This window comes from Excalfactoria chinensis, chromosome 6 (genome assembly GCF_039878825.1).
Source record: "Excalfactoria chinensis isolate bCotChi1 chromosome 6, bCotChi1.hap2, whole genome shotgun sequence".
Taxonomy (NCBI): Eukaryota; Metazoa; Chordata; class Aves; order Galliformes; family Phasianidae; genus Excalfactoria; species Excalfactoria chinensis.
Window position 1 is genome coordinate 19,129,820 of NC_092830.1, and position 27,649 is coordinate 19,157,468.

Consider the following 27,649-nt stretch of genomic DNA (forward strand, 5'->3'; position numbering starts at 1 on the left):
CCTAAAACAGAACTAGCTTGATGGCAATGCATGCAGACACTAAAGTCAAGTGAACCTAATCCACTTCCACTGAGAGGAATGAAAAGAGAAACTGTAAAAAGAAGAGAGGAAGTGTCCAAAGGCTGCACATACTCCAGGAATGCAAGAAACTGGTTTGTACCTCAAGAAAACTACTCACTCTGGTGTTTGATTGGTGTCTATACTCCAGAGTATTTCCATGCTTCATGGGAGAACTATGAACACAGAGATATTAAAGAATAAAATCACAAAGGACAGTTAATAACAATGATGAATAAAATATCAAGATGAATTTCCTGCAGTGCTGTTAAACTATGAATCAACACCTGAATGTTTAACACTACATTTGGATTTAAAGAAAATTAATGGTGTCTATTCCAGTCACATTGAAGTCACGTTTTTAAGCCATTTAAAGTAATCATGAGAGCAAGAAAACTATTGTCTCTTAAAAATGAAGATTTACTCTCACACAAACAACTGATTCCAGGAGATGCTGCTTTATGGAGAAACAAAAAACAAACCACAGAAGAACCACTATATTGAGAAAGCAGCAATAAAGCCGTAGCATCTGACAACCAGAACTGTGTGGCACAAGGATTACAGCTGGAGGGACAAGCTCCTCTTAGCAGGGACAGATGTTTTTAGAATCTAATATTCAGTAAAGATCCCTCCCCGAGACATAACAGGGGGGAAAAAAAAGGCCAATTGTTAGCCTGCTCCTCAGCCCAGGTCAAATCTTCTCATTTCTGGAACACAGAGAGACATGTTATGAAAAAATATGCCAGAGCTTGGCACCAGCTTCCAAGCATCTCACCTCTCTTTGCAGTGTTTTTCAAGTGCATGAACACAGAAAAACTGGTGAACAGATTTACAGAGACAGGCATATTTTCATTTCTACCATTTCTGTGTGTTGGGCCAAAGGAATAAGCACTGATTGCATTACAGGACTCAGATAGTCAGAACAACACAGGCTAATTCGTCCTACCAGTGTGCACTTGCTTTGTCTGCTCAGAGATTAAGAACTAAAGTGAGGCCAAAGAATCAATCATTGCTGTTTTTCTCCCAGTTCTATGTTAAATTATTTTCCCAGTGTCCAAATGACAATGTACATTTCCACCAGTCACAGGCCAGAAGCCACAGCCTTCAGCTGCTGCAGGGAGAAGGACAATACGTTGAAGTTCCTGGGGCTCAGACATTTTCATTTTAGCTTGGTCACTTTCTTGATCCAGGGTATGTATCTGCTGACCTTTGTGTACACACCAGGGGAATCCTTCCGACCACAACCATAACCCCAGGAAGTGATTCCCAAAATGATCCAGCGTCCATTTGACTTCTGACACATGAGGGGCCCTCCACTGTCACCCTGGCAGCTGTCCACTCGTTTATCTTCAGAGAGGTTCCCAGCACAAATCATGCGGTTCGTGAACTTCTGCCCATAACGAACCTCACAGTCTTCCCGTGGCAGAAGAGGCACCACCCCCTGCAGCAGTGTTCTTGAATAAGACTTCCCTGGAACAAAACAGACCAGCTAAACCAATTCACATACAGACAACAGCAGCAACCTGGAATAACAGTTCTCTGCACAAAAACAGAAACTTGTACATTTCACATCAAGATGATGGTGCAGAATAAGGCCAAACTCAGCATCTCTGAACAACCAGAACTTCAGAGAACAGTACTGCAAAACCAGACCACAAAAAAGAGCTGTAAGATCAAAGAAGCAGGGAAGAGGTTGGAGAAAAGGGTTACATCAAAGGATGAGTCTTACTCCTGGTTCTGCCAACGAGTAACTTGAACTTTGTTCAGCTTATTTCACCTCTTTGAGCCTTCATTTCTCTCTAAATGACAGTGTTTTCACAAAGGAATAAATGCAGTAACATCTGTGAAATGCTCAGTCCTCAGAGAAGTTTTGGAACACGTTTCAGAAGCATCCAAATATTATTCAAAGAGAGCTTACTTCATCTTTGGCCAGACTTATCTCTGTTTGCTCAAATCTTGGTTACCACAGACTCAATCAGAATTTAAGGTTCGTGTGTTAAAGCGCAAACTTCTGGTGCTCAAGATTTAAAGTAATTTACAGTCTCAGGGTAAGTTCACAAGGTAGTCGTTAGCTCATTTGGAAAGATGGGTTTGGTGTGTGGGAGAGATTCTAGCCATTAAGTCCCAGTACAGCTTAATGGAGTTACATGGCTAAACTGCTCTTTGATCCTCTGCAGACACCCCAAAGTGACATGTGCACCTGGTATAACAGACTTCAAAGGCAAATCTATATTTTCAATCAAACACTCGAGTAACAGCTAGAAACAGCTGGAAAGGATGATTAAGTCCAAAAACAACAGAAAAGCTCCTGGGGCTATTTGTGTTTTGGCAGCAAGTCTTTCTGAACATATGGATTTTCTCCAGTCACAGCAGCCCAGAAAGGCCTCCTTTCCTTAAGCCCCGCTTTGCATCTACGAACCCCAAATGAGGAAGGACTGCACAACTGGTCACAGCATCATACTCAGAGTTTAGGTCTGTCTGCAGACTAATGCATCCATGTCACAACACCACCAAGCCCAGCATTTTAAAGCACTGCCTTGATAGTGTTTATGATTTAGTCATTTATACTTTCTAGAATATTCCCTGCTCCCTTTAACCTAGAAGTTTCAGAGCAATGTTTGCAAATGGGACGTACTGGTTGTCTCAAAGCTCATACAGAGACTAGTGTCAGAGCCCAGCTGTCCCTGGAGCAATATCCATGGAGATTCACCACAATGGCCAGACTTCCAAGAAGGGTCACCTACTGTACAGGAAGAGCACTTTGTCTCAGGTCGCTCCCCAGGCACATGCTCTTTACAAGTAAGGTTTATGAGGAAGACTCCTTCCACTTCTGAGCCCTCACTTTACTACTGTGATAACATCAAGAAGGCAGGAGACCACAGAAACATGGGGACCTCCCTGAACAAATATACAGATTTTGTGCACCAGCTCTGCACGGGTCATTGCCTGACAGCTCTGCTATGAGCAAACATGCATGTAGAAAGGGGAGAGAAGGAGAGAACTGTGATCAGCTGGCAGCACTCCTCTCCCTCAGGGTTTGAAAAGATTGCTATGGAAACCAGAACTTCCATCACGGACAGGCTTCAAGACAACCTCAATATCAGAAGAAAACAGTGGCACAAAAATGTCTTTATTTCCTGATCCTTAATACCATGCACTTGGCACAACTAATAGGAGTATTAAAAACATGTCCATGAATTGAGCAGACATAAAATAATGATGCAAACAGATTCCTCAGTCCAGACTCTCCCCATCCCTACCTTGCTCCTCAGAGCTGTGTCACTTACCTGTGTCTCCCCAGCCAGAGATGATGCAGGCTTGCCTGTTTATGTCAGACTTCTCTTTCCTATCAGGAAGGCAGATAGGCAGAACGTGGCTATTGAAGGAGAGACAGTGCCCCTCTCTGCCTCGCATTCGGACCAGGGCAATGTCATTATCATTGCTGCCAGCCCAGTAGTTCCTGTGGAGGACAATCCGCTCCACAGGCAGCTCTCTCTCAAACTCATCCTTCACACCCGTGTGGTAGTCACCTACCCGCAGCAGGTAGCGTCGCACATCAACACCAAACCTAGAGAAAAGAGCATGCAATACCTTGATATCTCTATGAAGAGAGAATTAGACTCATGCAAGTCTCAGCTGCTTTGAGACCGAACAACCTCCTCACAAACTTATAAAGAAGTGCCAGCTACAAAACTGTGGGATCTTTTCCCACAGATGTGGTAATGCCAGCTGTTACAGTCACTATTTACCATACACAGGAACCCTTTCTATAAACAGGGCTACAACAGTTGTAACAGGTTTATGGCTTTCTCTTTTCACATTTCCTTGAAGTACCGTGAGTTGATTCCATGATAAATAGCAAAATGCCGGTTCCCTTTAAGGTGTAAAACCTCAAAGTTAAGAGGGTCGGTATAAGCAGGGAGGGATAAAGCAAGCCTAAATTGAGTCATTCCCATAAGTGCTTCAAAATCATACACATCATAACCTGAAGGTCTCGGTTTACAAACTTTGTTCATGTGCTTTCACTGGGCTGGGAGAACAACCTCATATGAGGTTATCTTTTTTGTCTTTGAGAATCCCCTAGAGCTCCCCACTTACAAACACACCTTTTGAAGCAGTGGGCTGCAGTCACTACCCAGCAACTGCTGATCAGTGTTGCCCCACACAGCAGACGGGTATCTCTCTGGAAACCCTTCAACCGTAGTGAGGCCTGCCATGGCCAACCACCTCTGAAGAAGAAACAGAAGAACAGTAAGCATCACATGCACAGCAGCTGTTTGCTTTTCCTGCTCACTCTGCCCTATCTGAGCTCAGCTGGCAAGCATTCTCCCCTAGACAGACAATTGGTTCAAATGAAGTTAGGAAAGCTGGAACCTGTTCTGGCTTTCTCAGCAATTACCTGAGAGACTTGTTTCCACCTATGATCCTTTTCTTGCGACGGTGAAGCAGGCGCATGCCACACACACTGGACTCTGGACCTGCATAGCAAAGTTAGCACAGTTGGATGGATACCTTCAGCTTAAGTATCAACAACTGTTGTCACAGAGCCAAGATATCACTCCTGTCCACTGAGAGCATTAATTCTCCCAGTAGTTGACTGCATTGTGTTGTACAAAGGAATTTATATAAGATTTGTCCCCGGTGGTTTCCTCAGTTTTACTGGAGGTGCTTACCTCCAGAATCTGCAGTCCTGTGGCAAGAATTGGACCTCTACAGCTATTTCCTCAGTGCTCCAAAACCCAAAGTTTGCTTATGGTTACTGCTCTAAGAAAGCGTATAATGATATGACTCAAGGAAAGTTCTGCAGGCTCAAAGACCTGTCATGGTTAGAGCTCCTCCAACTAGTCTAGACTAGAAGAGACAGTGAAAACAAAGGACGAGTAACTAGGAGCTGCAAGAGAGAACATGCTTATTTTGTAGTTAAAGTTTCAACCAAAAAAAAAAAAGATAAAAACTGTAGTGAAAAAGCATGCAGAAATCCTAAACTTTGAGCCCCAGATTTCTGTGTAGAAGGACACATCACCTGCTCTCCTGATATCTTGGACCTTCTCTTCCACATAGTCACAAATCACACCAGCATCTTCACTGTGCCAGCAGCTGTGAATCCCGGTGTCAGGCCTGACACACTGCCCCAGAGCATGCTCTGTGCCTCTGCACTCTATACTGTCCAGATGGATGGGCCCTTGGCCTTCACCAAAATAAGCCATTGCCCTGGCTTTTGCTGCACCACTGCAATGAGAAAGAGAGTGGCTAATGTGCAATAAGCAAGAGGCAGGTGAAACTGCTGCACCAACATGTTTTAAAGAGAAGTTACAAGAGAAATGAATCTCCCAGAAACAGGTTCAGAAAGTATTCCTCCTGAGAGTGATTTCTATTTGTAAGATGCATGTATCAATTAGCTTACCTGAACCCCAGTTGCCTGCAAACTACTGTAGCATCTCTGTCTGTCCAGCCATCATCACAGACGCTGCCCCATTGTCCATTCAGGAATACTTCGACCCGTCCCTCCTTGGTGCTTTCTCCATCCACCAGCCGCACAGGAGGTCCTACAGGAAAAGAAAACAGGGGCTGCTGCAAGCAAAAATACCAAAGAGCACGTGGTGCCCAGAACTTAGTTTTTATAGAAACTGAGGAGATGAGAAGGTGAAGAGCGGTGATCTATATGACAACCATGTCCCTCATTTCAACTCCTTGCAAAATTGGTGCACATTAATTTATTAAATACACACTGGAAAACATTAGATCATATTTCTGAAAGCTAAGAGGAGAACGAGAACAGAAAGAAAGTTATTAACTGCTGAGCCAAGAGCTGACAAGCTTAAACATGCCTTGGAAAGAAATCCATTAAATTAGAAAAACTATTACATTATTCTAAGCAAGAAGAGTGTTCAACGTCCAGGAAAAACAACAACAAAAAAACTGGATGGTATATATTCCAATTAAAAAAAAAAAAAAAAAAGGATGACAAATTGGAAAGTTTCCTGCAATAGAGAAAACAGAGTACCAGTCCGCATATAAACAAAGAGACCATCAACATAGTTCTCTTCAATTTCCATCTCTCTATAGGTCTGTATATACATCTTGAAGAACCACAGCTCTATGGCTCTGCCCCAAAACAGTCAGGGCTTATTCCTATAAATCCTTTTCAAAAAGCAGTTCTCACTGAGGCAGCACTGGGAAATCTCCCACATCTGCCAGAGTTTCCAAGGGATCAGACTAGAAAGTGATGTTTTCCCTCTGTCCAGAGCAAGGCACAAGTCAAGTTACCCAGGCTGCCAGCGATTGTGCTGCTCTCAGGGGAACAGCGGACTCCCACATCCTCAGCGTGTGAGCAGTCGTGCTGCCCCCAGTTGCTATGGGGACAGTCCAGGAGGGAGAGCTCTGTGCCCACACAAGCCACATCATCCAGCAAGATAAAGCCTTGGCCAGCAGCATAGTCCGCTTCAGAGGCCAGGGTAGCAGGACCACTAGAGGAAAAAAACAGAACATAACATCAAAGTCATTGTAACTCACCAATCACACAGAGTGTCCCAAACTCAAACCCAAAGGAAAACTCACCTGGAGACATCTACTGTGGCACTGGTGGTCTCTCTACCTAAGCTATTCAGTGATATATAGGACAGCAGCCAATCAGCTTGCACACCTCATCAACTTCAGCTTTCACAGAGACCATTAAGAAATCCCTACAACTACTCTTGTTTGTCTTAATGGTCTTCCTTCAAGTACCAAAGCAGGTGATACAGTTCAGCAGCAGTGCAGACAGCTGATACTGCTTAGCAGGTGATAAAGCTTAGCTGACAGTGCAGGCAGGGTGGTAGTGCTGAACTGATACAGCTGGAAATTTAAGAAATAATAAGAAAAAAGTCTAATTTTGGTGAGAGGTTCATTAAGACAGTATTAAGTCTGATCAAAACAGGCCAAAGCAAGAAATAATTAAGGTAGATATGCATATTTTTTTCCCTGGGAAAGGATGTGGACACCTATTATTCTTTCCTGAATTAAACTGTGTAATGATAATAACAAAGACAGTACCGAAGGAAGTAACATCCAGCCTATCCCAGTAAAGGGACACAGAATCCAAACCTTGACATTAGGAAGTACAGAGACTATAAACGCTCTCAGTCCTACCTGAAGCCCAGCTGCCTGCAGACCACCTGGGCACTGAGGTCTGTCCAGCCATCATCACATACTGTGCCCCAGTCTCCATTGTAATAAACTTCTACCCTGCCTTCGCTGGGGCTGCGACCACCAGTCAGCCTTACAGTGCCCTCTGCAAGGGGTAGGAGAAGGAAAGATCAGCACTCAGAAAGGGAGAGAATAAACAGCCTAAGCCCCACTGCTGAAGATTCTCTACAGCCCATGACAGGAAGAAACCAAAGACAGTTACCTAAGGATACTCAAAAAACAAACATACCTCAGCCTTTCCATGCCACCTGTGGAATGCAATGAGAACACCACCTTGTCTGACTCTAATTCATTTCCACCTACGTAATACAGGAGTAAGGCTGCACCTGACTGGCACAGAACTCTAAGTACGTACCTGTGAAAGGGTCACAGGAGACACCAGCATCTTCAATATGGTCACAGTTTTGTTGCCCCCAGTCACTCTTCTTGCATTGGTCAAGCGAGAGTTCATTGCCTGAGCACTCCACTTCATCTAGCAGGATGGGGCCAGATCCCTGCCCATAGTGAGCCCACGACAAGGCTTTTGGGTTCCCACTGCAATAGATACATGAAAATTCAGTAAGGAAGGTCACAGTCTGGTGCTCTTGGATTCTGCGTTTCCCAGAGTCTCTCCTACACTAGTCCTTCCATAGCTGATCTGTATTTCTTACATAGTGGTGTTGTCAACTGATAACCAACATATCTCACTGGAAAGCTCTTCAGTATGATTTGAGGACAGTGATGTCTCAATCTCAGTGAAAGGCAAAACTCCCAAAGCAGGAAGGATCTCAAACTTGACTCAGCTATTTTGAGCAATTATGCTGAATTGATTTTGTATACAATAGTTCCTTGTATTAAATGCAGGATAGCATAGAGAATAAGGTGCTCTATTGCTTTCCCTGAATGAAGGGGATACAGACAGCCAGTGATACTGAAGGTGTTTAAATTTAAACAAATAAATGACTGCAGTTCACCTGCAGAAGTCACCATGACAAGTTAACACCGCAGTCATGAATATATACATTACAAGGACGTAAAAATAATGAACAGGGAGAAACACAAACAAAAATTGGATAGGGTTATACCAACTCTTTTTCACATAGCATAAACACATAAAGCTGACTTACTTAAGTACAAAATCCCATGATAGGATGTTAAGTCCGGAATTATCTTCTCCAAGATTTTCTTACCCTTCCCATAGAAAGGAATGGTGCTATATAGTGAGGGTACATGCTCTCACATTCTTTATTCAGACTACTTCTATTACCACTCTATGATGGACAGTACGGAAAGTACCTGAGTCCCAGCTGCCTACAAACTACTTCAGCATCACGGTCGTCCCATTGGTCATCACAGATGGTACCCCACTTGCCATCGTGGTAAACCTCCACCCGTCCTTCAAAGCTCTCCTTTCCCCCAACTAAACGCAATGGAGCACCTATACCTGTGTTTCAAAAAATGAAAAAAAGAACAAAACAAGGCAAAATAGAGACAAAGCACATCCAGCAGTTAAGGGCATAGAACTGTTCGCTAGCCAGTGCCACTGCTGGGACTCTCTTGTTCCATTCTACCACTTTCCCCCCTCCAAACCCTCTAGAAGCATCCATGACTGCAAGCCACAGCAGGAGGTGCCACTAGTCCAGGGACAGCTCATTAACTGGCTGCTATAATGACCAGCATTTTGCTGCCTGTGAACAAAAACCTGTTTTGAATGAAAAGGGATGTGGTCATAAGCAACTGCCATCTTTCAGTGATTTTAGAAGTATGCCCACTGAGTACTTGGGATTGGGAAAAAATACCTTATTTTCCACTGGAAGGAAAGCAATCACCTTCACAGCAGGTGAAACAAGAATATGCTCCAAAGATTTACTCTCCACAGCATCACTATCTCAGATCTAATATCTTATCGGCAACACTAGATTTCAAGTAAATTAGGCACAAGAAAAAGGGAGTGAATTTGGAGATTTACCTTCTGGAGGGACACATGTTACCATGGCGCTTCCCTGGTTACATGTTCCTGACACAGCTTCCTGATAGCCACACTGCAAAAGGGTTTTCTCATCCCCATGACAGTTTGCTGACTGCAGGTGCAGGGGAATAGGCCACAGTCCGGGACGATTCTTCTTTCCAGCTGTGCCAATCTCACTGTTATGGAGAATGCAACAGAACAACAAAACTGTTGTACCGTTTAACTCACACTTGTTTTCCAGCCCAATTGTGGCAATTCACATCTTGTGAGCCAAGTAAATTGTCAGATCTTAAAGGGGTAGCCATTTAGTCTTAATCTCTTCTATGGAAGACTGAAGGTCCAAATAAGACACTCCCTAAGAGGGTTCATAGTCACAACATATTCTAAAAGATCAGTACAGTAATATTAGAATGATAATATTAAAAATTGAATCATTCAACACAGCCTTGAACATCAAGTTTTAGAAACTACTGTTCTTGCAAATGCTGACTGTGGCTAGGCATAGCCATGGAAGGAAAACAGGTGCAAAGGATCCCACCAAGTGAGAAATCAGCCAACAGAACAAACTCCTCTCCCACAGCCTACATATTACTCCAGAATGACAGTAATTAATGAGGCTGTTCTCTCAGAGAACGTATGAGCACGTAACACTTCAAGCCACACAGAGTTTCCCACCTGAGACCGAGCTGCCTGCAGACAACACTGGCATCCCAGTCAGTCCAGAGGTCAGCACAGATGGTACCCCAGAGTCCACCAAAGTACAGCTCCACACTGCTATCTTCAGCCAACCGCACAGCACCTTCCAGGAAAAAAGAAAGAAGAAGAAAAAAGGACATTTCTGATCAGCAAGTCTTGGACTTTTGAGTGTAGCTGAGCTGAATTGGACCCAATTCCTCACATCCTGTTTTGTGGTGCTGTCACTGACTTGCGTAAGTAGTGTAAGGGTGCAGCAGGCACACAGCACACCTATGCTTGTTGTACCCTTCACTTTAATGGAGCTATCTTTGAATGTGCTTACTGTTGAAGGAAGACATTTGTTGTCTCATTTATGATCCATTCTGCAAAATGCAGTTAAAGTCAGCAAATGAGGACCAACAGAAAAGCATTGCACAAAACAGTGTACTGAGAGCTTCCTTGCATGCCTCAAAATAAGCAGTAGTCCTTCTGTTGGCGCTGCAAGGATTTCTAAAGGAAGCTTAGGACACACTTTGCAACAGAAGACTTACAAATCTAATCACAGAAGATTTTTCTGTATTTGAGCTGCTTCAATTACATGAGGAGAGCTCTGATACGAAGACTTAAGGAGTTGAAGTGGGTTGTTTTCCACATAACTTAAACTGCTTTCAGAATTACCTAAGTTGAAAGAATTCTCTTGTATGAGAATAAAAGCACCTATAAAAGACATTATGGCTACAGCAGCTTAAATCCACCCCCTGCTACATACAGATGTTCTTCTCCCACACAGGTTAGCTTTTAGTTCTAATTCTTTAGACAAACTGGGACACTTCTTCCACAGGTTGTCCTAACTGCTACTTACAGGTCTGAGTAGCATCATTTCTGGCCCTAACCCCTTAAGACAGAGTAGCCCAGGCTCTGGCAGATAGGAAACAGTCTTACCTTGGTTACAGTCACAGTTAGCCCAACTGATGGCCCCTGATGCAAGCCGGAAGAAGCACCAGGGTGTAGTTCCCCCATCTGGGTTTCTGCAGTGGTTGTGGTTCCCTAAGCCACGCTCTGGGTACTGCTGGACATAATCAGGGAACTCTGCCCAGTTCAGGCACTCTGCCCCAGCCTCAGTGACAGACAACGAGCCATTGTAGTACCCAAGAGGTCCGATGCCACACCCACTGGAAACTGGACACAGAAAGAAAGCTGTTAGCTATACTGAAGGCATCACACATGGAGGGTCAGACAACATCAGATATGAGCCCATCTCTTGAACCACCTTCTCTGTCTATGGTCTTGAGGCTCTTCACGAGACCTCATCTGGAATACTGCATCCAGTTCTGGGTCCCCCAGCACAAGAAGGACAATGAGCACATCCAGAAGAAGGCCACAAAGATGATCAGAAGGCTGGAACACCTGCCCTATAGGGACAGGCTGAGAGAGCTGGGGTTCTTCAGCCTGAAGAAGAGAAGGCACTGGGGGACACCCCACAGCAGCCTTCCAGTACATGAAGGGGGCCTGCAGGAAATCTGGGGAGGGACTTTTCAAAAACGATAAGACAAGGGGAAATGTTTTTAAACTGGAAGAGGGTAAACTTAGACTAGATATTGGGAAGGAATTCTTTACTGTGAGGGTGGTGAGATACCAGAACAGGTTGCCCAGACAGGTTGTAGATGCCCCTCTTTGTAGGTACTCGTGGCCAGGCTGGATGGGGCTTTGAGCAACCTGCTCTAGAGGGAGGTGTCCCTGCCTATAGCAGGGGGGTTGGAACTCGATGGTCTTGAAAGTCCTTTCCAACCCAAACCATTTTATGATTCTATGATTATTTCCAGAACAACTTATGAAAAAACAAAAAATAAACAAACAAAAAGCCCTGAAGATACATAGATTGGGTCTTTAAAATTTGTTAATTGGACTCAAATACAAATAATTTGAACTTGTTCTCATTGGCAGTAATTTCAGTAGACATATGCCCTTACTCTGGGCTTGCTTTTGAGCCTGGCACAGACTTTTTCCCTTTTCTACCTCCTTTGGTATCTGAATATGATGCTCTTAAATTTGGTTCTAAGCTCTTCGAAAGATCATTTGCCTGCCTTAAATGACTGAGACAGAGAAGAGTTGAAAATTGGGCGTAATTTCATTCTGTAAATCAGAAAGATGTGAAATGGCATTGTCATTCATTGTACATATGCCTTTACACACATTAGCATATCACAAGGTAGGGCAAAGATGCCAGTGTTCCAGGCCAGCATCTACATAAAAGTCTCAATCATGACTCTGAAATAAGAAATAAAGAAACCAGAACAAGATTCTGTGTGAGGGTGTGTTTTTTAAGAATGTATAAAATAGGTAAACTGAAGAAATGGACAACAGTTATAGCTCCATTCACACACACACACACACAAACAAAAATAAACCAGAGAAATTCTTCTGCTACAAAGACATGTGGGACAAACAGCAGAGACAAACAGCTGAAGGTTAGCTACAAGGTACAAAAGTGTCAAGGAATTACAGTTAGGTCAGTTAGATGCCTGGAAAACACGCTGCGATCTTTGGATTACCTGTGAGCTTAAGAGGGAGAACACGAGAATTCAGTACTTACTAGGTGGAGTGAGCATGCAAAAAAAGACTAGGGCAGAAATAGAGATGAAAGGAAAAGAACACGGGGGAGGAACAGAGAAGTGCAAGAGTATTAGACATGACGAAGAGAAAGCAGTTTGGCCATGTTTGGTGAAGGATTGAGGCATGCAGGATAAAAGATATGATGGAAAGAAGGGAATAAAGCCAGATAGCAGTGGTTCATTGTACCTGTGGTCTCAGATCACCACTGCAGGAAAGAATCTGCCTGATGACTGAATTAATAACTTCTTGTTCTTACCTGCACTCTGCAAATGGTTTTGGCTGGGCTGGGATCCCAGGAGAGCCTGAGAAAAGAAACAGAGCGAAAGCAGAGATGATTATCCAATGAAATAAACACGGGCATGTCCTGAAAGCAGCTCGGCCTTTTGCTGCTTTAGGCAAACACACCCTGGTAACCAGCCTCTTCCCTGCTCTCTCCATTGCTCTTCTTCAAATCCAATCACAGCTCTGCCCACTGACAATAAAATGAATAATTGCTGGCCTGCAGAGATTTACCCTTGATCTAAGCACATAACAGGGCTCTGCTTGTTCTTTTCAAGGTTTCAGCCCCAATGCTCTCAGCAAATAAAATCTGACTCCAGAGTGAGATCTCTATGGAAAGAAAAGCTGGGAAAAAAAATCACGTTATTAGTAAGGAAAAATAATGAATAACCACTCAGTCTCCTTCTGTGCAAAGAATAAGCAATCCATGACCACAGGAGCAAACACATCTATCTGATGGGATGGTGCCCCTAGGGTTCCATGTTAAAATAGTAATAAACATCCATGTACCAAGTGGGAAACAACTGAAGAAGAAAATCTAGCACGGTTTTTTGAGGATTTTGTTTTTAAATAAGTGAGAGTATAAGATTTTGTATGAGACTATCACCCAAATCATGTGAAGTAGCTAAGAACAAAGAATATGAAATAAAGCCCTCATTCTAGCATCTTGGCCATCCCCAAAATTATATTTCCTCTTGTAGGCAGTGTTTTTGGTGGTTATAACTTGACTGCTGGTTGAGAGATAGGGATCTCCAATTCAACACATTGCATGGTATGCAAGCAGGTGCAAGACCTTCACAGACCCAGAGTACATGCTTCTGCTAGCTTCGTGCAGGTTGTTTCATTTCTAAATACAGCCATATATACGAACAAAGAGTTGTAATTCACAGAGCAGAGGTGTGCATATGAAGATAATTAGCTAAAGAAATGGTTCTGTTTTTCTTCAAAACACACTGATTTTGCTTCTCTCAGTCTCAGCTCTCCCTGAAAGACGTTCAGAATTGAACTGAACCCACTTCTGGAATAAACAGGGATAGTCCCCGTAGGTGCCAGACAAGAATATGACACCTATTCACGGCTGATTTAATTTACAGATGAAGCTTATATATAATGGTCAACAGGTGTTCAGAGCTATGGCCAAACTTCATCATCATCCTCTGGAAGTCAGAATATGACATTGCATATTGAAGATTAATTCCTGACACGGTTCAGAAAGAGCAAATCAGAGCTCAGGTGCACATGCACAAGAGGATGCATAGATAAGACAGCAATTAACTGACAAAACCTCTTCAGCCAAAAATCCATCTGTCTGCATGTATCCAGCTGTTCTGAGACCACATAATGTTCTGTAAACCAACAATGCTGAAGGACTCACGTGAGAATCTCAAAAGCGCTTTGCAAAGAGACGAAAGTGAGTTTAGTAGCACTTTGGTGACTGCCCAAGATAATACACAGGACAGGTGAGTCACAACCCAAATCCCCGACTTCCATGTTCTAGTGTGCACTTGTACTTGTGAGCTAACATGAGATAGAGGGATGGGTTGCTATAATAACTGACCAAACCTACTCTTCCTAGAGACTGACCATAAATGACAGAACTCCAGTCCAAGTAATATGCTTCCCTTCTATTGAAAAACTAGGTGCTGCCAGTTCCTGTAGCAGTTTCCAAAACCCTCCAACACCACAAGATTTTTGTGCAACAGATCATGCTGGAGTCGCTGCCCCAGCTTTATGAGCTATAAATCATCTGCCCATAACAGCAATAGGGATCACCAGCCCATTGGTGAAGAACAGAAACAAAGGATCTCTCATGCCTGGGTCACTGCAGTACTTGAGTAACATGGGAAACCTGAGCCAAAGCATCTGCAAGCCCTTGTGCATCCTTCTTTGTTTCCACTTATTAATGTCATATGCACAATGAAATAAATCCCTCCCCGAGCCCCCAGCCCTTCCCTGAGACCACAGCTGCCTAGATACTTCAGAAAACATATCAGTAGGAACACAATCCACTCACAGTGAGGATATTAAAAATACATATATATAAATTGAGGTGATTTTTTACAAACAGATAGAAGAATATTAATTTTTCTTACCTTCCTGCATCTGAGACACGATAACAGACTCGAGAGCTCTACCAACAGCCTAAGTATTCTGGGGATCTTCATCCTTCCTGTACAAAGTGGGCAGCAGCTTCAAGCTTCACAGTCTCATTCTGCTGCTGGGCTCAGCTGCTGCCTCCTCTTCTCCCTCTCCGGCTCGGTTTCCCGGAGGGCCGGGTGCTTGCCGCTTTGAGGGAGCGGGATGCTTCTTTCATTTCTGCGTGGGGAAAGGGATGGAAGGGATCAAAGTTCCCAGCAGCATCTTATAATCTCACTCCCCCCGTCCCCTCCCCACCTCTTCTCCTTGATTCTTCTCTTCAGAAAGGGAAAAGGAAGGGGACAGAAGGAAGATCGCGCCCCAGAATCTCTTCTATCACCTTTAAAACCTGCAGGAGGCAAGCGCAGACGGGCAGGGCGCAGCCCTCAGTCTGCTCCCGCACCTCCGCTGTCCCCTCCCTTTTGCTCGCTGTCCCAGCCTCTCGCTTGGCTCTAGGTACGCATTTCTCCTGACCGCCAGCATCCGCCTCCCCGACACAGTCCGCCCGCCCGGCAGCCCGGCCAGCCGCAATCTCCTCTCCTGAAATTCCTTCTTTCCACAGCTGACTCTTCCTTCTCTCCCCTTAAGTAGAAAAGATGTAGCAGCAACAAGGATCTGGGGCTTCCTTCTGCAACAGCTCCAGCAGCAAAACTGGAAAAGGAAACGGCTTGTGCATGCACGCTCGCCAGAGATTATACTTGTTGGAAGGAATCTGGACTTTATCCTCCCACCGCTGCCTCCTTGATTAGCTGCTTGCAGCTTCCTGAGGTCAGACTCTCCTTAGATTTGAACTCAGGTAAATGGGGCCCAGAAAACTATGTTAAGGTGCTCTCCCAAGGAAAAATCAACTCTCAGGGGAGCATTCCCACTTTTCAGCCCTGCACCTTGCTTCCCAGCGTATTGCCACCAGGGTTCTTATCTGTCCAGTGTGTCTTTGACCTTGGGGCTGTAACATTTTCATTTGACTGGCTAGGGCAATTTCCAGAGTGGAGTTATTATTGTATTGCTATCAATTAATCCTGAAGTGCTTTGGTGGGCTGTTTTTAGTTTGTCGTTGTTGAAGTTAATTCATTTTGAACTACTGCTCCTTCACAAAGAATGCAACAAAAATTAAAATATTATTAATTAAAACTAAGTAGGGAACTTGGTCAATTTGAAAAAGTTTAATTTTGGAAATTTCTCATGTTCCCTACACTGCTCTGCAGCTCAGTCTAATGGGCACTTACTACATTTACATTCTGATTATGAAGGGATTAACTCTTAGTGTCCTGCAGCATGAATTACGGTCACCTTAAGAAATGAGCTCATTTCTGGTCAAGCTTGCCGAGAAGCATTTTTAAAGAGACTTTCGGCATAAAAACAGGCTGATATGAATCCATTGCCTTGACAAGAAAACCTTTTTTTTTTTCTTCTTTTTTTCTTTTCTCCCTTATTGCCCATCAGTCACTTCACATGACAGCTTTGTGTTGCCTCATCTTTAGTCACTCATCAAATGCAACAAAATTCCACTACATCTACATCCTTTACAGGAGTCGCTAAGTGGCAGAAGGGAGAGGTCTGAGTGGATTCGTACCATATTGCAGTCTGGACATGGTGGATTTGGCCAAGAATTACACTCAGTTAATTAGAAGCAAATCTCCTATATCCCTGTAGCACATGAGGCAGATGATCAGGCCAAGTGGAGATGGAAATAGCTTAGAAGCTACAGCATTCTCTAACTCTCAGGTGGTACAGGCAAAAAGGAGCAAAACAAAAAGCAAAGACGGAAATGTGTTGGAATTTTCTAATCACTTGCTTCAGTGAAAACATAAGGAAAGAATGTACTGGAAACACTAACAGAAAAATCACTAGCACTCCTGACTGAGGTCTGGAGGGATTGTTGATGCAGCTTCCAAACTCCCAAGAAGCTCACCTATTCAACTCATCAGGACTGGAAAAGAAAAGCTCAATTCAACCTCTATCTGACATGTACTAATAGGCTTTATAACCTCTAGCAAAAGTCTGTACTGGATCTCTCTCACAGTAGCTTCCCCCTCTCTTAAGTCAAGGCTTTCCTAGGTGTTTTAAAGTGATTTACTGAAAAGGAAAACACAGCCCAGAGCATCAAAAGCAACAGAAGCCCAAGTTTGGGATTTAGCTTCCTAATGGAAGTGAACATATATTTGGCCTTTGCAACAGTCTCCTCTGTGGCAAGTCTGTAATTACTTCCTACTTGCTAAGAGCTCCCCCTGGTTTTCTGGCACACAGAAGGACATTTCCCTGATAGACTTCAGATTCAAAAAGAGCTCATACTACACACCTCTCCTCTTCCTTACCTATTAGCTCACATACTGCTGCAACTCAAAGATCAAGAGTTGCCTACACTGAAGGATTTTTGCTATTTATCATAGTTTTACTGCTCATTATTCTGGCAACAGTCCCTCTTGGACCATCCTGGCTTAACAGTTTTCAAGATACCACAAGCTAAAGTACCTTCGTGTGTTTCAGACTGACTAAGAATGAAATTACACCAATATAACTACAGTACTTGAAACATGTTTTAAGTTCTCTCTAGATACATGACACACTTAGAACTTCCCTGTGTTTGCAAATTTGAAACAACTGTAATTATCTAAGTCCGCAATTTAACACGTATCACCTCCTCACCCTGATATAAACGTAGTATAATACAATAACAACAGTCTACAATTCCCAACAGAGTCTCTCTGTCTTATTTTTTTCCAGATTATTCTGCATAGACCCTTCTAAACCCAAAGTACTGTCTTTTAAAATGAGCTTGCTTCTCAGGAATTAAACTTACTACTCCTGAACTGGCAGGGCTACTATTCCTTTAAACAAAAACAAACGAACAAAAACCCCTCAAAAACAATAACAAAAAACAGTTGCCATGTCTTTCCATTAAAAGGTGTATCTCCATCTCTCTAGGCTATGAAGCAAGAAAGTAATTCTGCTTGTCGCATTCTGAACAAGAACAGGTCCAAGTCAGTGCCAAGACTGACTTGGAGCCAAGCACTAGACCTTAGTGTTTTTGCTATTCTCATAGTTCCATTTCCTCAGCAGAGAATGCAGGACAATGTATCAGATGTCAGCTCCTAATCTTTTAACTATAAGTCCTTCAGAGGGGGTTGTCCTTTGCTTTCTCATGTGACCATTATGATTTGAGTTTAGGGCAGTCCTTTGTGGAGCCAGGAGTTGGACTCAATGATCCCTATGGATTCTCTCCAACTCAGAATATTCTGTGATGCTGTGTTTTTATCAAGAAAGTCACCTAAACGCAGGTGCTATAGGCCATCCTCTTGTTCATACACCTACTGAGTGCTCGTTGGTAGCCTACAGAGACTGCTAATGTAGATCAGCTTTGCTTGCAGACTACTCATAACAAAAGCACAGTAAATACATTTTAAATTGTTAACTCACTAAATTGCAGATTGGAAAAATATTTACAAATAGTACGAGAACAACTTATATTCTGTCCCTCTAGGGGCATCAACTATGCAGACCTTGAAGGATATCTACCAGAGAAACTAACAGGGAGCAAAGGGATGCTAAAATATCTGGGACAATCACAGCTGTTTTGCAAATCTAAATAAAACTAGAAGCCGTGGGGGCTAAAAAGAAACAGTGTGGGATTAAACCATCTTTTTCAATTTCTTTGAATATTATTCAAAATGACTAACCAAATGGATGAAATGTAAGGTCTCTCTTTACACCTAAGTATTCACTAATAACGTCTGAGAATTTCCTACCCTTAAGTAGAGATACTGAGGTCTGAAGTTCAGGAAAATGTAGAAAAATCACTGCTTCCTCCATATAAGGTCTTCAGTGAAAGCCTGAGAATAAAGGTAGTTAACAGCAATCACACAGAGTACTGGTAACATACTCAAGCTATAAGGTGCACAAACAAGATCAAGGAATTCCAGCAGATTTGCTTAAATCCTGTAAATCCTGCTTAGGAGAGTAGAACATCCAGTCTGCTTTGTGTAACTCTTTCCCCATCATGCAATCACATACAGATCTCTGCAGCAATGTTCTTATACAGTGGGCTCAACATCAGGAGCAACAGAACCCAGCTTTCTTTTATGCCCCAACAACAGTACTGTGGAATGGAACTCAGAAAGGCTGTTGTCATATATATATGTGTGTATATATATATATATGTATGTATATATATATATATGAACTAGTAATGGAATGACCCCCCAGTATAAATTACATCATAGAACATGACACAAGCTTAATGTGAGATGAGGAAAGTGCATCAACTCAAATGGCCAAGGACAATCAGTACCACGAGGCCTTTTTGGTTACAGCATGGGATTACCAACCAAAAGAACTGCTAGAGCACATCTAAAAGAAACACTGTAAAATTTGAGTGTATCTGAAAAACATCCTCTTTCCTCCGTTCCACCTCCAAATAAACACACTCCTTAAAATTGTCAGGAAAAACTGAACTCAGGAAGCTCTCCATGAAGTAGTTAAGATCCGAGAATCAGCTGTCTACATTCATGAGAACTGAGAATAATTTCAAACGTAAAAATATAACCAAGTGTTATTCTCTTGCAATCTTTTACACAATGACAGTCCTTCACAGACTCTAGAATACGATACATTTAGCACAGCACAGCTCCTAGTTCAAGAGCTGCAAAGCCATATTTGATATTGTAAATCTTAATACAAAGAAAGAAAACTCATCAATATAAGAAAATGTAGAATTCATTCAGTTCCTTAGTCTCAGCTTAGCTCATCTCTTTCAGAAATAAAGAATTAGCAAAGATTCCCCTCAGAGGGCATCTTTTGGATTGGAAATGCAAAATGCTACTACAGAAGCATCTTCCCAAACTCAGACAGGAACAGAATATTCTTACCTATCCCAGCTCCTCTGAAGGACTCCTTTATGCCACAATAGCACCAACAATAAGTAACCTTGTGGAATAACTCATCAGTGAGTATTTAAATGAACTATACAGCCATACACAATCACAGTCTGCAAATACCATTCTGTATCTTGATCTTTGCTTTTCTTTATGCTCCAAGAAATTAGAGACATACATGATTATATTGTTAATTCTCTGTGGCACTGCATTTTTCTTGCTATATATTTTAACCAATTAGATACTGGTCCTAAAACAGGAACCTACCTGCAGTTCTGTGGCACTCTAGTGAAAATTAACAAATCAAAACAAACAGTTAATTACCCACTTTCAGCACCAGTACTTGCTTGAACTTTCTTTCCATCTTTTCCTTTATTTTGCTGGAAATTTCTTCCTCATTCCACAGTCTTCTCACACATGAACAAGAATTAAGAAAATGTCAAGAGGAACCAAACTGTGTATACATACATGCAGGAATAGGAGTCATTAAATCACTATCAGTTTTAAGCTGGCTCAGTGTCTGGGCCTGAGCACTTATTGACAGCAGCTCAAAGCTAAGCAGGAAAATTATAAACCAAAAAAAAATCATCCTTAGCTTAGAAAACAGGTTTACAGACATTCCTAGAAGATTTTATTTCACAGTGAGTACATTACTCCACACAGTGGCTGGTTGGACAACTCACTGCAGAAATCCTAAGAGCACAAGATCCAAGAACCTCCTGAACAAACTCAGCCCACAATCAAGATGGAATTTTTTTTTCCACTCTGGAAATAAAATACGGAGCTGAGATCCAGCCAGCAGTGTTGACAGACATCGCTTGACATTAAACATTCATAAAACCCTTTTTTTCATTTATTTTGCAAAAACCCCAACTTTAACTGCTTGTCTGCAGTCCCTTTAGCAAAGCATGTTACACATAACGTGTAATATTAGGAAACCTCCTCAGCAGCTTGTTCACTTTGCTTGAAGGTATGTTTCCCTTGAGTGACAGAGCGTACTCATCCTTCTTTTCCTTGCGCTCCTTCTGAAACAGAAAAAGAAAACTAAGAATATTACCCATTCATTTGCTGCGTTTCCTCTGTAAAGACTAATAATAACTGTACTGGAATGCTTATTTGATAAGAATGTTATTTCTTTAGGCAACACTCATCATAGCAGTTGGCTAAATAGTCACAAGACTTATAAGAACTGCACAGGTTTCTTTAAACAGTGAAATAAATGAGACAGACACGTTGGGAAGATGATATCTCCATATTTTCACTTAGCAATATTATAAGCTTATAAAAGCAATATAATATAAATCTGTTTTGTTTTTTATGTTCTATTTTTCAATTTATTTTCATTATAATCTACCAAATAAAGTGTGCACAGTTTCTCATTTACACTGTCAATTGCAGCAGTAAAAAGATACTTTACTAAATGATGATACTATAACTAAAAGTCAACTCTTGAAAAGGGTAGATAATAACAGAACAAGGGGAAATGGTTTTAAGTTGAAGGAGGGAAGATTCAGGTTGGATGTCAGGGGGAAGTTCTTTACTATGACAGTGGTGAGGTGCTGGAACGGCTGCCCAGAGAGATTATGGATGCCCCGTCCCTGGAGGTGATCAAGGCTAGGTTGGATGGGGCCTTGGGCAGCCTGGTCTAGTATTAAATGTAGAGATTGCTGGCCCTGCCTGCGGTGGAGGGGTTGGAGATTCATGATCCTTGAGGTTCCTTCCAACGTGGGCCATTCTGTGATCTGGTAACAAATTTAGTACAACTTTTATACAGCTTCTGAAACTGACTTCATTTCAAACTTATTGTATTAGGTAAAAATTCAATACAGCTTTAGTAAATGAATCACAGCTTTATGTCACAGCTGTAAATTGCACTCTCCTTCCTTCAGAACTTTCATGACATATGGAGAAGAGTGGAGTCTACTGTTGTTTCATGAGTACTGAAACCTTAGAGATTAAAAACAGGAGCAAATTAAGAGAAATTGCCTAGGTTAGAACTGACTAACAGTAACAGAGCTCTACTTTTAGAATGTGAACACCAAGAGGACTAAATGTGATTACTGGTTCAGGTCTAGTTATAACATTCAAGACACCTGGTCCCTTCCCACATTTCTCTACTTCGCTGAAATTCTAACTACCAACAGAAAGGACTGTGCACCTGATGTGCAAGACCCCGAATTTGTCAAAGCACAAATCAATTTATTCACAGAATGCTGTTATGTTGGCACACAAAAAACAACTGAGGGTTTCTCCTCCTTCCCTACTACTGGACTTTATGAACACAAAAGATATTTTCATTACTTCTGCCATTGCCACGCAGTCATAGAATGCCCGGATCTCATCAGCACAAGCTTTATCATTGAAGTCATTCTGTTTCCAGCAGGCCATCATTACTGACATCTCTGTAAGACAGGACGCCTCTAGAAGGGAAAGACATCACTATGAGAGCTCAAGTAGCTGAGATTTCATGCCAACACACATAGAGTTCCAAAGAGAATTTTAAGATGGGGTAGAGGCACATGAGAAGGAAGAACAGTGAGGAGGACATTATCATTGCTTGAATTAGAGAAAAAAAAAATCTCCTACCAGAAGGCTTTGCCCCGTCAGAGCCATCTGGTTGTTATATTTTGATACAGCATTTACCTTAAGAATTTACACAAAGAGTATCATAAAACATAGATTTAGGGTTGGAGTATGGGAAAACGTGCTTTCCAGAAGAACTCACACGCTAATTACACTGCACAACAGGTCCCCTTGCCTGCTGGGCTGCCTCCGGTCTCGTCCCACACGCCAAGGGGATGCTAACCAGTTACCACAGACGTTTACTTTCGCTTTGCTTTTTTGTTTCCTGCCCATTCTCCATACACTCCGCGAACACCTTGTTGTATTGCAGCGTTCCAGCCTTAAATCCGGGCCCTCCCCAGGACGCCGTTCGGAGCACAGCGTTCTTACAAGCACGAACTCTTCCTTGCCGTCACCGCCGCGACCGTCCCGCAGCGTGAGGCCCTCAGGGGGCGACGCGTCAGCTCTCGGGGGCGAGGCGGGAGAGCCCACGGCCGGGGCTCCACCTCACGGAGCCTCCAGACGATAACTCACCTCCCGCGATCTCTCGGCGGTTCGCAACCTTGTCGGCCAGCACCAGCGGCCGGGTGGGGCGAACAGCCGGGGGTCGCTTCCTCTGCCGCCACTGCCCGGAGACCCAGCGGCCCACCCAAGCCGGGTACACGGGCGCCGCCATGCTTTTTGCGACGGGCCGTACGGCGAGCCGGGCCGGGCGCCGCTCACGTGACCCGCCGCGCCGCTGCCCGCTGAAGGGCGCAGGGTTGCGGCGCTGCAGCGCCACGCCGGACAGCTGGTAGGGCCGGCGCTGCAGGGAGCGGGGAGCTGCAAGCTCGGCCTCGGCATTTCTGCTTTCCAGTCTGTGGAAAATTAACGTTCCGCACCGAACCCGAGCAGTCTCGGCCTGCTTGAGGACGTGGAGACACCGGGCTTCTTGCTGTCCTGGTTTCAATGGAATCACGTCAACACCAGAAGGTTCTGTGCACCATGAACAGACTTTGCTGCAGCTGTACATTTAATATATTCTTACGTGACCGTAATTACTGGTGTTATTTTCAAGCTAGTCCCTGCCAGGTTCAGCTGCTCGTGTTTTTGCCTCTCCTCCTTACGTCTCCAATGGCCATTTTTCTCTGCCGCATTTGACGGCTGTAATTACTAAGCCAGCTGAGACACTGAGCTGCAGTCCTTGTAAATCACCCTTCCTTCTCACAAATTACATTAGCTAATGGTGGCGACACTTTCAGGTACATTCACCTTCAAAAGCTGATCTCAAACAATTCCAAGAAAAATGGAGGGGGAGGGGATAGGCTGCAAAAGAGAAAAGCAACACAAGGAGAATTTTAATACCTTCCTGCCCCGTTTATTGCTCTCTGCATTATAAACCATTTCTTCTTTTCTTGGCATCCAGCCTCGGATTGGAGCATCAGCCTATGAAATTCCCAAGCAGACAGAATGACGTACGTGATGGTGTCTGCAGGCTCCATGCAGACGTACCAGAAGCAAGGAATAAGCATTTGTTTTAATGGAGAATGTGGAAGTTCAGGATAGGTTTGTTACTCAGTAGCCGAGTCTCCCCGTACCCTGTTTTGTACAAACGGATTAACAAATCACATGTTCTGATTTTTCGGGGAAGTCAGAAGCCCAGTTCCCTCAGCAAACCCTGCAGGTGCTTCACTCCGAATTCGGAACACACACCAATAAAGAGCACGTGAAATTCTAACTGCATTGCTCACTTCTTTTCTGAATGCATACCACTAAAAGCTGAATCCTACCCTGCATTTCAGCAGAACTGGAAAAAAAACTCTGCATCACAAACGGAACGACGGCCAGTTACATTGCTGTGATAAATGCCATGCTGTAATTATGCACAATGCTAAAAATGCTGCATTAAGAGTCATCCTTAAAATGAGATTGCTGTCTTATATATCTTCTTAAGAGATAAGAAATTGCACCGTGGACCTTTCCTGAGACCATCTAAAATTTCCAGGTACTTTCCAAAAAACCATCACAAATAGATGTATTGGAAGAAATGCAGAGGGTTGACAATGTCTTTCTGAACTGCTTGGATCCAGCTTTCCTCAAGTAAATTCTAACATATTCACCCAAGTTTATCCTGAGTGCCCTAATTCTTCCCATACAACCTCATAATACCCTTGCCTATGGCTATTTATTCTCAGCTGTCTCACCCTGATCTCCTTAACCTCAATGTTAGCTGTCCTAGGGCATATCAATTTAATTGGAGATGCCTTAAAAGCCATCCCCACTTTAACTAGCAGTACGATTAACCAGTTTGCAAACATTAGAACCAGTTCAGACTTACACCCCTCTGCTGGGCGTTGTGCTTGGATGGTATAAGCACTTAGTGCATTCATTAGCACAAAGACAGAGGCAATTTCTTTTCTCAGGTCACTGTCCTAACACTACATGCTAGCTTACCTTATCCTGAGCTATCTTAACCGTATCAGCCTCCCTGAACTATTCTGTTCACCTGAATAGATCTGAGCTGCCATCCTTAATCCCTGATTCTCAGACCTATTCAATTTCAGTCCATTCTACTACAAGTTACCTGACATCTCCTTACTTGCTCAGAGATGTTTCTAAGTATCATGGTCTGTTTTGATCCATTCCAAGATCCCCAAAACCATCTCTAGCTGAGCTGCTTCAGCATTGGATGAATCTCTTCTGCAGGAAGAGCACATAGAATACAAATTGAGATGCCAGTCCTGTCCGGGCTCCAGAGCAAACCCTGCAGTTCCACTCCTCTCCATTTTTCCTAATCCCTCTGCAAGGCCACGTATCGCTCACTGCCAGCTTAGAGACACTGAATCATAAGAGAAGTGCACTCTGTTGAAACTCGGCATGGGCTCTGGCTCAGCTGGTCCTATCACTAAAAGGATTTTGTCTCTGATTAATTTCAACATGCCAGTAGAGATCTGGGCAGAATGAAGGAGGGTACCTTCCTGTATATTTCTGATTGATGCATCTTCTCAGGAGATGTCTGGAGATCTATCAATAGTCTTAATTAAATTCAACCAAACGGATGACAGCTAATTATTAAGGGAGTGGCTCTCTTGGGACGACAGGTGAAGCATGAGTGTGCAAAGATGTTACGGGGGGCAGATGGCCACTTGTCTAACGTAGCAAAGCCTGTTTAAACAGTGATGTCACTGACAGTGTTCCAACTCAATTTATACTGCTTCCAGCCCTGTAGGAGTTACTTGTTCCTTCACCATCTATTGTTTGCCGAAACAGTTAGAGCTACCCTCTGTCAAGGTATGACAGACCTTTTGCTGTGATCCTCCGGATGCTGTGCTCTGCAGATAGAATGACTCTCTTTCCTTTGCAAAAAATCAATATTTGGTATCAAATCAGTATTCTCCACTGAGGCTATTTTCTTAGGAACTGCAGTCCTTGTGAAAGAACAGAAAACACAGATTCCCAGTTCAACAAATAAAATATCCAGCCTCTTCCTGAAAAAATCAAGCAGCAGCCGATACCACAGTTTTGGCAGCAGAAAGATAACTTCAGCTTCTCCAATGCAATGAAATGGATTGCTGGATTTTTAAGCTTCAGTCAGTCATTTCTCTCTCACACACCTCTCAGGGGTCATAAATTATCCCCATTTTTCAAGTCAATTCAGAGACACGGCATTAATAGAATCTACTACGGTTTCATATATATGCAGTTACGAGGAGGAGGTATCTATTTTTAGAGCATTAATGGTAATGAATAAAGCTGTCTTGACAGCTCTGAAATCCTCCCTCTAGTCACACAGTAAACAGGAAAATGCATGACAAGCAGGAAAGTGACTCACTCTGGCCTAGTAGAGGACTGCCAAAGGGTGCACAGGGTAATTTATTTATCACCTTAGTATTTGATATCCTTTGCTAAAATTCCCAAGTAGGCTCAGTTGTGGTTTTGTGATTATGGGCACCTGAGCACCAAGAATGGTGTTAACAAAAGGTGGCTGTGTAGACTGTTTATGATAAATATCACGTAAGCCTTCCAGCAGTCACAACGCGAGTGATGACATTCAGCCTCTATTTAGCTGGTTTGGATTTAAAGCAGTGAAGTAAGAAACCCACTGCCAAGAAACCTGCAAACAGACACCTTTCTCCAATGTATGAATAACTGCTGCAGTGACCTTCCTCCTTGTCTGCACTCATGTATTTGCATTAGTAGAAAGACAACTAGAATCATAAATTGAATTCACTTTGGCTAAGGTTGGCTGTAGCCTTTGGACACTAAAGAGCAATCCTCTCAAAATGAGTTATTACATAAATTAATGGCAATTTTTTAATTCCCAGTAGAAGAACTCAGCCTTGAAGACACCCATTCTCAGAAAGAATACTTTGACAAGACAGGAGGAAAATAAAAGCAGAATAGATTATATTAAAAATGATATCAAAAATAATTATCAGTTATAAATATTTTGGCTATAAGGGAGTGTTTGTAGAGTGATGGATATTCTTGTTCCAGAACTGGTGTAAGCTACAAGCAGATTGGACAGTGACAAGATGCATATGCCCTTCAAAGCCTTAGGACTTCTCCTTTTGTGTCCTCCAAACAGTCAAAGAAGATGAAAGCAAAATGTTGGTGAGGGTCAACATTTTGCCATCCATAGGACTGGATGTTATGAAGGTCAGTCAGCAGCCTGGAACAGAACTGCAACCGCACCTCTTCAGCCAGCTGGGAAGTGCGTGCTCTTCCTGCCCCTAAGGAGCCTGCCTGTTAGCTACAGAAGAACTTCATACCACACACTGGAACAACCATTTCAGCCCTAGCACAATGTACACAGTAAGTGAAACAGATTCAGTGTAGTTAGATTTAGCAGAATGTGCTAACACGTGGACATTACTTTTAAGTTTAGTATTAAAAGCAAGATCAGAATTTCTCGTGCCTATCCCAACAAAACTTGGATAAGGAAGGTTTTTGAGATACAGCTAATTAAGAAGACAGTGAGGACCAAATGCTCTTCTATTTAGATACGTGAAATGAAGAGAATCTCAACTAACAGAAGAAATTAATTCACTCCGTTTATTTAAATCTCATAAAGCAGTTCGGTAGAAGCTCATATTCAGAGCTAAAGCAGTCTTAGTTTTCTTTATTTACTTCTCAAGCACATTGTGACCACTTTAATCCTGAATATACAGATATCTTAATCTCATTTGAATAATCCACTTGAAAAAGTAATTCAGATATATTCACCTCATCATCCCTGTTGCCTGAGTACCTGCAAAAGAGGAATGTACGCTGGGGAGCGCATTTTAGCTGAAGAGCCATTTGTTGCTTTATTACAGAAGGAGGGAAAAAGAAAAAAAGCAAA

The 27,649-nt window shown here is 42.9% G+C and overlaps 2 protein-coding genes across 4 annotated transcripts; both read right to left on the reverse strand.

Moving 5' to 3' along the window:
• Window positions 1–458: 458 nt before the first annotated feature.
• On the reverse strand, window positions 459–15,349 carry LOC140254215 (neurotrypsin-like). 3 transcript variants are annotated; one of them, XM_072340587.1, is made up of 16 exons: window positions 15,234–15,349; window positions 14,851–15,073; window positions 12,735–12,780; window positions 10,808–11,044; window positions 9,866–9,989; window positions 9,191–9,366; window positions 8,518–8,665; window positions 7,598–7,776; window positions 7,186–7,327; window positions 6,325–6,524; window positions 5,462–5,603; window positions 5,081–5,286; window positions 4,457–4,535; window positions 4,164–4,286; window positions 3,345–3,625; window positions 459–1,527 (listed from the first exon to the last, which is right to left on the reverse strand). In XM_072340587.1, exons 2-16 carry the CDS (start codon window positions 14,920–14,922, stop codon window positions 1,217–1,219), a joined length of 2,466 nt encoding a protein of 821 aa, XP_072196688.1. In that variant the 5' UTR covers window positions 14,923–15,073; window positions 15,234–15,349; the 3' UTR covers window positions 459–1,216. The 3 variants fall into 3 exon arrangements, with proteins under 3 accessions (XP_072196688.1, XP_072196686.1, XP_072196689.1); XM_072340585.1 differs by having other exon boundaries at window positions 15,152–15,289; XM_072340588.1 differs by lacking the exon at window positions 15,234–15,349 and having other exon boundaries at window positions 508–1,546; window positions 14,851–15,062.
• Window positions 15,350–19,173: 3,824 nt separating this feature from the next.
• CHCHD1 (coiled-coil-helix-coiled-coil-helix domain containing 1) lies at window positions 19,174–23,050 on the reverse strand. Its single transcript, XM_072340589.1, has 3 exons — window positions 22,861–23,050; window positions 22,066–22,184; window positions 19,174–20,789 (listed from the first exon to the last, which is right to left on the reverse strand). The coding sequence occupies exons 1-3, from the start codon at window positions 23,000–23,002 to the stop codon at window positions 20,676–20,678; spliced, it is 375 nt and encodes a 124-aa protein (XP_072196690.1). The 5' UTR covers window positions 23,003–23,050; the 3' UTR covers window positions 19,174–20,675.
• Window positions 23,051–27,649: the final 4,599 nt, after the last annotated feature.